General features: G+C 40.4%; 1 protein-coding gene across 3 annotated transcripts in view; it reads right to left on the bottom strand.

Annotated features, from left to right (window-relative positions):
- The window catches only part of evla (Enah/Vasp-like a), a 39337-nt gene that overhangs the window by 23348 nt on the left and 3204 nt on the right, over positions 1 to 12785 (bottom strand). Inside the window, exon 1 of one of the 3 annotated variants that reach the window (XM_067614311.1) lies at positions 10969 to 11241. The exons of 1 other annotated variant lie outside the window; for it this stretch is intronic. In XM_067614311.1, the coding sequence (XP_067470412.1) occupies positions 10969 to 10991 (23 nt within the window). In that variant the 5' untranslated portion in view covers positions 10992 to 11241. Of the gene's footprint in view, positions 1 to 10968; positions 11242 to 12785 lie in introns of those variants that run through there. One more of the 3 variants, XM_067614315.1, reaches the window with a different exon arrangement.

The raw sequence follows: 12785 nt of genomic DNA, 5'->3' as shown, positions 1-12785 counted from the left end.
AAAAATGGATTGCCACTTCTATATTCTATTTTTAAAATGTTTTTGGGCATTTAAAGGATTGGGTCACAATTTTTCAATTCTGTCTTAAAACTGCAGTCAAAACAAGGACTACAGACTGTGGATTTTACCCCCCATCACTTACACTGAAAATGCATTATGAAGGGATCTTTTGCTGGTCAGTATGAACGTGAGGATTAATTACAGGGAGAAAATCCTGTTTCAGTGTTCATCTTAGGACCTGATCATTGTTTTAACACAGACTTGAAAAACTGTGAACCTATCCTTTGAAATGGGAAGATGGGAAACAACATGCAATAAAGGTACCCAGCTAGAATCGAAGATGTTGCGGTTCAGGGTCTCCAACTTAAACCTGTAGACCACCAGGGTGCCCTACTGCTTCTGTGTTCTTAAAAGTCGATAGCTTCTCTACTATCAAAGATTTAACATATCCAGCGTCCAATCCATTCCCAGTGTGTATTTTGTATTACTTCTGATGACTATTAACTACGAATGAATGCTGAGATGAGAACAAAGTATTAAACCCTCAGTGTTGGAGAGGCTGCTTTTTCCAACCACAACTGCTGCTTAATCCCATAGACATCCAGGAACTGAGCTAAACTAAGCTAATCTCACCGATCATCATACAAACTACATCCAGAAACTGGAAAGACGCATCCATGAGTTCCTCGGACTCTGGATCAGGGTAGAAAAAATATCTCAATGACCTCAAAACCAAACGTGTGTCTTTAGAAGTATCACCTGCATTTACATGTTAGGTTAATGAACGCAAACAGAAAATCCAAATGAGTAATTTTCTCATTTGTCACATCACATACACAGATTAAGAATCCACCCAAATTGTTTGCTGTATCTTAGAGGTGCAGCCGTCGATCTTCACAGCTGGTGACAGCTTCATTTAACTGAATTAATCAATTAATTTCATGCTAATTAACTAGCTTGAAAAAAATCATAACCTTGTTTACAATGAAAGCCAGCTGAGGGAGACAACAGCATCCAGAGAGGCCTCCTGTGCAGCAGGAGAGATAATTACACAGTTTTATGCATCCCTGGTCGCTACTGTAGCTAATAGAGACATACAGTCAGTGTCAGGGAGAGCTGACTCAGTCCGGGGGATGCTTGGTGAATAAAAAATGCCATCCTCAGGTAGGCAATATTTATCTCAGCAGAGGAATATGCTGCAACTCATAAATCTCACTGTCATGGGTGGAGGGAGACTCAAAATCATGTCTGTGCTAACCGATCCTCTAAATTATCCATCCTGTTTGTGCTCATGCTGGACAGAAGAGATGCAAACACACCCAATAACCCAACAGACGACTGCGAAATGTAACGTATCACACAGTCAGAGATTCAAGTACAATTTCCACTCTAAACCTCGTCTTGTTGAGGCTCCACAGTATGTTGTGATGTCCTGCCTCTCTTTTCTCAAACAGGAACAGAAATACATAATTATACACCCACGCACAGTATATTATGGTGCCCATACAGTACATGTACGTACGCCCAAAATAACGGTCACAGATATTTTTAGTGAAAGGCCAGCTTAGGGCAACAAAAACACACACACACACACAAACACTTACACATTGGTTACTGTGTATGGATTCAGTTAGTCGTCTGTTATTATTATGCTCACCATGAGGATTATAGCCTCTAGGGTTCACAAAGTTTCTGGGGCCACCGCCTGTGTATAGTATGGGTGGGGGTGTATACATTTACCGTATGGATGTTTGGGTGGGTGTTGAGGTGTAGTTGACAGAAGGAAGAGGTCTGTCTGACTGGCTGGATTAGAGACAGAGCCTGACAGGCAGATCATTACCTCACTGCAGTCTTAAATCTAAATTAACCAGGACTTAACTCTCGTACAAGACCTCTAATCTGCTCCATGGGGAAAGTACTGTTCACAGGCACAAGGAGGGAAAGAGGCCTGCGGGAACTAAAAACAGCACAAGCACACTTTGTTACTGAGAATCAGTGTGAAGCCTGGTCATTTGTAAGTGAGCAAACGACACACAGTTAGCTTGTTTAAAGTCGAGATGAAATGCCTTTTTCCAACTCTTAAAGATCACATCCCCAGTTATATTCTGCACCTATTTAACAATATATGCCAAAAAATACAAAAAAATCCATTCTTATATGAAAATCCAATCATGTTTTTCTCCTGTAAAACACAATATGATGTATGTTTACGTAGGATTGAACCAAACCATTTCAACCAATAATATCACGATATCCACCCATTAATCAATCTTCAAATACCTCCAAACGTTACGTCTCACCTGTCTATCCTGTTTCACTGGAAAATACGTCACAATGTGGAAGTTAGATACTTTTGAAATGCCATTTCATCTGGATTTTAAAAGAAAGAGCGACATATAAGATAGATGCCAGATTTCAGGGATTGCAGTAATGTGATTTAACACTGCTGCCAAACTATATGTAACACAGTAAATAAAGCTAAACAAGAGTCACATAATGTCCTTCTAAGTTATTATTAAAGTACTTTTACTTGTATCTACATCTAGCTTACATTTTCCCTGTCATTTTGTCATGCATGTTGAATTCAATTTGGTGATATTTAGCTTAAAATAGCATTGCCCAACTAGGAAATTCAAGTGAAAAATAATGTAAGATGTTTTTGTTAACTTTTTGTTAATTTTAAAATTGAGTGTTTAAGGGACTCTAAATCTGTTGACACTTTCAAACGAAAGACACCTCTTTTCACCACTGGTTTCTCCTGAAGTGCTTTTACCCAACGGTTGTGTAACTTGTCTTATCCTGTTGTTTTACCATAAATTTATCCTATGCTATGCTATGCTAAGCTAAGCATTAGCTAAGCTAAACTGGTTAGGTTAGCATAGCCTAGCGTAAAGACTGGAAACAGGGGGAAACAGCTGGCTTCTGTCAGAGGGTATCAAAAATTTGTCTGCCAGCACCTCTACAGCTCTCTAATTTACATGTTATATTTCATTTATTTAACCTAGAAAACACTATGAGTAAAAACAACAAATCACTGTTTTATGAGAGTTATATTCCAGACTATTTCTTGGCCAGGACCAGCTGCCAGGCAACCAGCGGAGACTCCACTAAGTTACTGGTCCCAGCCAAGAAATAGCCTGGCACATAAGCCCCCGTAAAATGGCAAATTGTCGTTTTCACACTGTTGGCTCCAGCTACATATTTACTGTAGAGACATGAGGCTGGCTTTTCTTTCTTTTGGCGATCTGGAGACAGTTTTACACGCTTTTATCACCTCAGATCTTGACTCTTATGTGGGACTCAGTCAGTCCTCCCTGTCTTGTCTGCAAGTGGTTCAAAATGTAGCAGCAAGACTCCTCACTAGCGCCAAGAAAAGAGACCATATTACCCCTGTATTGGCCTCCCTCCACTGGTTACCAGTGAAATACAGAATTGATTTCAATATTCTTTTGTTTGTCAAAGCTATGAATGGTTTGTCACCAGCCTTCATCTCTGATCTCTTCAGTCCATATTCTACACCCGGACCCCTCAGATCCTCTGACGAGTTACTTCTCTCTGTTCCCCATTCCCGGTCAAAACAAAAAGGTGAGCGAGCTTTTTCCATCGCTGCTTCCAGACTGTGGAACAATATGCTCCTCACTGTCAGATCCTCCCTATCTATCACTACTTTTAAATCCCAGCTAAACACCCACCTTTATAGAATTGTTTTTGAGAACCCCTAATTTTTATAGCATGATAAAACTATTAACTTTGTCTATTACAATTTACTCATCTATTTATTTTGCTTTGTGTTGCTTATGTTGCGTTTTAATTATTTAATAGTATTTTCCATTTTTCTGTAAAGCACTTTGGTCAACTTCTGTTGTTTTTGAATGCGCTCTATAAATAAATCTGACTTGACTTGAAAAAAACAATATCAAACATCAAACACGACTACACTCAATAAAAAGGTGAAGAGTCGCATCTTTTCCTGCACCAAAGGCCTATTTATCTGTCATATAGAGACAAATTCTACATTTATATTTCCATTGTATGAATATGATACTTTCTATGTGAGACATTAGTACTGAACACAGAGGAATCTGCTTTGTGCAGTGACTAAGAGCAGAATAATGAAGATTTAAAACTAAGCTTTAATGGCATAAAAATGTCTCTTCCACTAATGTATCACAGTTCACTAAGAACAAGCCTGTTATATACACACACAAAGCAGTTCAGACTCTCATAATCTATACATGTCAGCAAAGCCTCAGTGCCCCCGATCCATCATGCTGTCCAGATTGTGATCACTGTGCTACACTATAGTGTGTTAACCCTTTCCACGCTGATACATAAAGTACAGTGCGACTGTGCACAATTAAGCCCAAAATAATGTGTGTGTGTGTGTATGAGAGAGAGAGAAACAGAGCAGAGTACTGCGGCCTTAATGGCATTAATGCAAACCGCATTAATGTGCTTATGTTCTTAGCTAAATGTCCCGCTTGTTTTGTGAAAAAAGCTCAATCTCATGCCAGGATGTATCAGTTTGCAGCGCTGCTACTTTTAATTCAAACACAACCCAGTGACAGTCAATGTATGACCTACATACTGCCTTTCCATTACTGAGTGATTTGCATGTATTACAATTCACTGCAATACATGTTAGTTACACATACTGCAGCCGCGTTAATGACTCTCATTACAGCTCCACTGGCACTTCATAAATTCTACAAAAAAATTAAATGTTTGTTTTAATTCTGTGATTTTTTTTTTTTTTATCATTAAATAACTCATAATATTAGATATTAATGGCCAGGCAGATACTGAATGGTCTGGATCACTTTTAAGCAGCAGCTGCACATACTGTACACATAAAACCTTATTGTCCTTGTTCCTTTCCCTCATGACAACGAGACGGCCAACAGAGCTGTTTGATCCTATAGCTCTCATGTGGGGCAGCAGCAGCAGCAACCCAACCTCCCTCCCCTCTCTCTCTCCATCTCTTCCCCCTATCTTCCATCCTCCCCTCTCCCGGCAGAAAACAGAAAGAAAGAGAAGGGCACTGGCCCGAAAGGCTGTCTTTTTAGCCAGAAGCTATGCTGTCTTCAATACTTGTGTGAATTAAACATGTATGGAGCCCTTACAGCGCCATGCTATTCAGAGATGCTCTATGTGCGGCTGCCGAGTGTTTAGAATAAAGAAGATGCTCGGTGTAATGTCACACAGCGGGGCTGCATCTCGCGGGCAGCATCGCAGGCTTTGACTGAAAAGATGCGACCAGGCGGGAGGAAACAACTATACACACACACAGAAAAAAGATCATCAAAATAGATCAGAGTCTAAATATCTGACACTTGAGTTCTACTCTTAAACACAAGATAAAAAAATATGGTTTTGTTTGCAGTTTGGTGCCACGTTAAATTATCTGTGCGCACAATAACTAATCCAAAATAACCTCAATTCTGTGGCTAAACGACAGTTTGTTGAGGCCAGATTAAGATTACAGATTAGTATTTTAGTTCTGATTAAAATACAACAGGGAAAGATTTGTCCGTCTGTGCTGCTGGCATATCACAACACTTTTCTTCGCACACAATAATTTTACTATCAGACGTCAAGTGCACACAATCTGAAAGGTCCTTATTTCATGTTTTCTTCTCTCTTCGCATTGATTCCACTTGCTTTCTTTGACATTTAACATCGATCACTCACCACTGACAAATACTGGAAGTCGAAACGAGTGACCGGCTCGCACACAAACTCACACGCTGTCAGAACAAAGTGTCGGTACAAACCTGGCAGCGATGTGGCTGTAAAACAACCCCGAGTCACTGACACTCTGCGGGAGGCAGTAACGCAGCACTTGGAGCCGGTGTATATCCATTTTGGTGAACAGGAAAAACCACAATAACAGCAGTGGCGGCGGAAGCAGCAGCAGCAGTTTATGGCACAAACTCCCTCTGGTTCTGCCCCATTACCATAAAACTAAAACTCATTAAAAGCTATTTAATCCTCCTGCAGAAAGTCCGTAACATAAATGACAAAAAAAGAGCGATGGCTGTACAAACAACCAAAAAACATCCACTTAAAAATGGAATGAGATTAAAATCGTCCCGCAGATTTGAATTCTTGCACTCCTGCATCCACTATGAGAGTCATGATCCATCCATCTAGCAACAAAGAGATGACAGACAGACTGGCAGAGATGAAGTCATTGACCAGCCTGTTGTCTGACAGCATAACAGATGAGCTTGTGTGTGTGTGTGTGTGTGTGTGTGTCATTGAAACCTCTGTGCTATTGTCATACTCTTAACCCAAGGGAGATTACCTCATATCCGTCTCAATCAGCTTTTACCCCCCATCAACACACAGTAATGTTTAGTGAGTGTGTGTGTGTGTGGTGGTGGGGGGGGGGATATTGGGGTTGCTGCTGTCAACCCCCCCTCCTCTTGACTCTGCCTGCTGTTGCCATAGCCACCCAGTATTAAGCAGAGTCTGAATTAACAACCCAGTGTAGTTGTGTAGTTGTTAATTAACCCACTGTGGTCAGATCCTATTGATTGGAATGCCCTCTACCTCAGAGGACGGATGTAGCGGGTGAGTATACACAAACATGTACAACACGCATTAACTGGAAGTGGCGTGTGTGCTAAATGCCCATTAACCTCTACTTAGTAATTCACACTCAATCGCAATTTCACGCACTTGGAGCAGGGGGGCATTTTGGAAGTCATGAGCCTGATCATTGGCTGGAGGGAATTTAATCAGAATGTGATCCAGATAGATTAAAACTAGAGACTAGACAGATAAATCGCCCCAGATGATATACTGTATCTGCCCATATTAGCTTATCACAGATATATTGGTATATACGGCGGCTGATGACTAACAAGAAATTTCAGTAGAGAAATGCCAAAGATATGGTGGTTTCTAAATAGTGTCTCTGTTAGAGAGTTTGTCCACCAGAGAGCACTGACAAGTTCCTTTTTGCAATGTTGGTGGATCCAAAACTCCAAAGTCTCAACAACTATTGGTTGGATTCCCATGAAATTTTGTTCAGACATTCATGGTTTGGAGACAGTTCCTTGACTTTTCATCTACTGCCACCAAGTTTCATTTATCCGGTGAAACATCTAACATAACTGACTTTTCCTTTTGTGCCACCATCAGGTTGACATCTACTAGATAGATTGGCAAAAAGATTTATACTGACATTCATGGTCCTCAAAAGGCGAATCATGCTGACTTAAGTGATCCTTTTCCTCTAGCACCAACATGAGGTTGTCATTTGTGGTTTGGAGTGAAATATCTCAATGATTACTGTATTGGCTGGATTGCCATGAAATTTGGTACAAACATTCATGTGTCCTTCAGAATGAACTGTGATAACTTTGGTGATCCTTTACTAACTTTTCATCTACCAGCATCATCACGTCTTTGGTTTATCACCAAATACCTGCAAAACTAATGACATTCCCATCAGCCTCAGCTGTGTTTGTGATAACTAGCAAATGTTAGCATACTAACTAAGATGGTGAACATGGTAAACATTATACCTGCCAAACATCAACTGCGAGCATGTTAGCATGTTTGACATTAGTGTTTAGCTCAAAGCACTGCTCTGCCAAAGTACAGCTTCTAGCATCACTGTGGACTGAACATACTGTATACTGGTCACAATTCTTTTAAAAAAACAGATTTAATGGATCCTTGTCAAAAAAGTGTGTGTATGTTTATGTAAAAATAAATGGAAAGAAAAAGACTATCAGCTGATATACGGTATCATTATGAACTTCTCAAATATCTGTAACAGACTCAAAAATCCAGTATCAATCGGGCTTTAACACACGAAATATTAAAATCAAGAATACCACACACACACACACACACACACACACTCAGATTCACTCTCTTTTAAAAATACACATGCAAATCCCAGGACTGACAGTACTCTAGTATCAGTATGACAGAATATTAATCTTTGAACTTCGACCTCTCTGGTTCGCTGGCCTCCACTCTAATGGCTGACCTCATATGCCGCGCTGACAGCAAACTACACAAATGACACAACATCGCTGAGGGGGTGTGACTGGGCAGAAAATGCCACTCGTGATTGGGTAAATGAGCGTCATAGTCAACACTGATTGGTTGAAGAGGAGCTCCAGTCAACAGTGATTTCTTTTTCGGGGCTCGGAGTAACGCCTGCGCCAAGCTAAATTAACGTTGGCTCGTCTGTGGCACTGAGTGTCCAGCTGGACTGCAGGACATTTCTGTGGCCGGCCGGGCAAATGTTAACGAGCTTGATCTGTGACAGACGAGGCTCTGTCGTGCCCTGAGGAGGGCACACTGCCTGTTCACTAACATTCATAAAATGATAACAGGCAACAGCTAAACTGCCCCGGGGGTAAGAGATTAAAATGAGCATTAAACATGTGATGGTAATGAGGGAATGTGAAGCAATGTGCCGCCCTGGGACATGGAAAGAACCTGGGATGATTCTTATTAGAAATAGAATGAAATACTATAAAAAGAAATACTATTTATACAGCCTGTGTTAGTCATCAAATCATTTAATATTTTCACTATTTATAGATAAGTTTAGGTAATGGTTGGAAAAATTGACAAACCTAGGTGATAAAATACAAGTGTAAATACTAAACGAGAGGATATCAGTGTTTTAAAGATGTCATCTTTCTCTGTGACATAACTGACCTTTTTGTTTCCTCATACTTCTTAAATACGGCTCCTGAAAAAGGTCTCACACACTTTTTAATACCCTGATTCTAACTGAAACTCTTGCTCTGGTGTTTCCTTTTTTCTTTCTTTCTGTGAGCTCCAAAGATACCAGCATATCATGTCACATATCATGGCACATATTTTTTATTTGAATAATTATTATCTAAAAATTTCCAACTATGAGAACGTATACGCAGCCAGGTTCTGACCAGGAAAAGAGTAGATAAAGTCTAAGATGTATATTCCTTGCCTCACATCACATTATCAGATATATGCTGATATACATTTAGGGCTGCAACTAACGATTATTTTCATTATTGCTGAATCTGCCAATTATTTTCTCGATGAATCGATTAATTGTTTTGTCATTAAAATGTCAGAAAAAAAGAGAAAAATACCCGTTATAACTTTTTAGAGCCCATGATGACGTATTCAAATGTCTTGTTTTGTCTGATCAACAGTCCAAAATCCACAGATATTCAGTTTACTATGATGTATGACAAAGAAAAGCTTTAAATCCTCACATTTGAGAAGCTGCAACCAGGAAATATTTCATTTTCTTTTGATCAACTAATCGATTATTTGACTAATTGTTGCAGTGCTATATACAGTATGTAAATATGTCAAATGCGCTTAAAGAATTCTTTGACAAATGGTTGATTAGAAACCATTGTCTTAATATAAGGAGGTCATTTGTTGATGGCACAGCTACAGCAAGGAGCAATAAACAGGTTGAAATCAACATATCGACCCCGATAATGACATCACTTATTCATTCCATACTGATGCCAATTGGCCCTCAAGCTGATTGTCATGGACACACACAATATGGATAGCAACCCCCACTTCACTGCCACCCCTCCCCCACCTCCTCTCCTCCTCCTCCTCCTCCTCCTCCTCACTCCGCCTTCCTCAGTCCTCGTCCTGTCACTAATCCTGATCCTTAAAGGCAAACGCTGCTTCCATTTGGAGAAATATACTTCATAGGTTATGTAGACCTACGGTAGACAGAGTGACTATGCTTTTCCGGATCTGTCAGCGGAGATGTCAGGAGGATGACAGGGAAGGAGAAGAAGAAAAGTGGCCAGATGAGGAATATAGTGCAGTAATTGAGGAGGGAACAGGAAGAAATGATGATAGGACAGTATGGATGAGGAGTTAAGCTGAGATAGTTTTCAACAACCTACAAATAACAGCTTCAAGGTCATGTTTTCTGAACTATTTAAATATATTCAGACAAGCAAACTTTGGAAGAATCTGTCAATTATTTTCTCAATTCATTGATTAATTGTTTTGTCTATGAAATTGGGAAAAATACCCCTTATAATGTCTTAGAGCTCATGGTGACGTCTTCAAATGTCTTGTTTTGTCCGATGAACAGTGAGAAATTCACAGATATTCAGTTTACCATCACGTATGACACAAATGAGCTAAAAACTGTTGCAGCTCTAAATTATATTTTGTTTTTTTTTGTAGTATTTTACAATGTGCTAATCTGCACAACCATGTCAATATGAGCAGTCCCTCATAAATAATGAACACACTGTGAGAGAGAGGATTTCACTTGTACTGAAATACTGATGTGCACTGATGTGTACTGTATACTTTACAGTAGATTACTAGAGTGCATGCGGTTAAGCGTAAACCTCTGATGTTATCTCTTCTGCCCCACATCTGTATTTGAGCTTCAACAAATCACCACGCCCAGCTGTAATCTACCGAGACCATATTATACAGAGACCCCTCTATCATCTGGCTTTTGATAGTCCCACTCAGAGATTAGCGCGCTCTATCCCTTTCTTCCTGTCTTTCTTTCTCACACATACACACATGCAATGAGTCAGATGGGATCAATCCTGTGAACGACCGAGAGCAGCTGAGCGGACACACTGACAGCCAGGGAGAAACTCATTCCTTCTTCCCAGGAAAAGACTGAACCAATGAAAGACTGGCTGAGGGTAACCAATCAGGCTTCCCTGCTAACAGCTGGCTCGAGAGAAAACACAGACAGAGGGGCTGGAAAGAAGGAGACAGACGAGAGAAAGTCAGCAATTCCTGGAGGAGATTTTCCTTCCTCTCCCGTTTTTCCCCTCGCTTTCTCTCCAACTAAAGCCATTCAACAGACTGTACAGCTTGAGAATGAAGGAGATAGATACAGAGAGAAAGAGAAATACAGTACAAAACTATCCTACAACTGCTGTTTGAAAAAAATAAAAGAGACAGAGGTGATGACAAGGAGTCGTGTTGCCTTACCCGAAATCGTCCAGGGAATACATGTCGCTGAAGAAGACAGTCCACAAGTCCTCAAGCAAAGGATGAAAGGAGGTATAAAGGGGGAGATTATGGAGGAGAGGGGGAAGCGTTAGCCTGAGAGGAGAGAGCGGTGCACATGCTGTCCAACGCTGTCGTAAAACTCAACCTTTCCCTTCTTCACATCCTCTAAAAAAGGCTTGAAAATCCCCTACGCCAACAGAGCAGACATAAGACTGGGACACAGAGAGAGAGAGAGAGAGAGTAGGAGGGAAGGAGTGAGTGAGAGAGAGAGAGAGAGATGAGGAGTGTTGCAACAGAGTAAGGGAATGCGAGAGAGAGAGAGAGAGAGAGAGAGAGAGAGAACATGTGACCGGTACAGACCAGTCACCTCTCTCCGCTGCGAGGATTTGTCTTTCAACCTCCAAGGAATCATTTCCACTGGATGGAAATTACATGTTAGGCTATACAGCCAACAAGAGAGCGTATACACCCGCCTCTCTATAGCCCATACAGTTTAGAAAGCTTTAAAGAGATTCCACGCTAACAGGATTTTTACGGTCAAAGATGCATGCATGCAACCGTAACCCTCAATCACAAGTTAACTACAGAGGAGGAAATAACAGCAACACACCAGTTCATTCATTCAGCTCGGCTTTCATTAAGGAAACAGCATTCCAGCTCAACACTGAACAGCATGAACAGATGTAATGATTGCGTTTTATATTCTTGCAACATTCATCAAGTGCAACATTTGTTGTTTCCTTGTGGCTTTATCACAGTTTGTCTTCAACGATGGTCCATCTGTCTGAAGCAAACTTAGGCTATTAAGCTTCTTTGCCACAGCGTGCCGAGGTAGGTGTGGGGTAACAAACAAAGAGCAATCTAGTCCACTAAAAGATTAAAAGGGCTTTGAGGGTTTAGAAAATAGTAAGAAACATGCAGACAGACCCAGGATCTAAAACTCAGCCTGGAAGGTCAGACAGAACATAATCTTCTTTCCCAAAACTAGGTTTGTATGATGCACGCTCACTTCCCTCACTGAAATATATTACAGAAGTGAGCTAATCCAGAACTACAGAACACATATTGTAGAGTTCAACTGGAGGATGCTGCATTCAAAAACCTGGGGAGTGAAAGCTCAGAGAGAGAGAAAGAAAGAATAGCATGCTTAGCTGTAAATGCCCTCCACATGATGTGGTGGGGTCATTTGAAGTGGCCTGGTGGACCTCCATTAAGCCAAAGGACGCATGATGCAGATTCATCATTAAATCTCCAACAATACAAAGCCTGTATGATGATGAGGATGTATGGGATATGCTAGGAAATGAGCAGATTACAGTATGAAGGGTATGTGTTTAATGGTTTTGTGGTGTTTACAGAGCATGAACTGTATATGGGGCATGATAAGGTCAACATGAGATCATGAAAGGAGAATTATGGTTTGCTGAGGAACCAATGCACTGCAAATAAAATAAAGATCAACTAAAAGAATATGCAAATATGATGCAAACATTGTGTTGGTTGTTTATTTGAATATATCAACAGTTTGTATTTTACATGTGCTATAGAACTGTATACAATGTCATATACTTCACATTAATTGCTGACACGTACAGAGGAAATGGCTTGATTCTCAACAGAAGAGTATAAGTCGCAATCATAAACACTGCTACAAAGGAGGATGCATGTTGATCAGCAGTATCCGGCAAGCAGCGCTGCAGCTAACAATTATTTTCATTGTCAGGTAATCTGCAGACTGTTTTCTTGATTAACCAATTAATCACAATGTCATGCCCATCAAAATTTCCTAGAGCCCA

The sequence above is a fragment of the Thunnus thynnus genome, chromosome 16, assembly GCF_963924715.1.
Source record: "Thunnus thynnus chromosome 16, fThuThy2.1, whole genome shotgun sequence".
Lineage (NCBI taxonomy): Eukaryota > Metazoa > Chordata > Actinopteri > Scombriformes > Scombridae > Thunnus > Thunnus thynnus.
The sequence above is the reverse complement of the archived record's forward strand: the minus strand, read 5'-3'. Positions and strand labels throughout refer to the sequence as shown.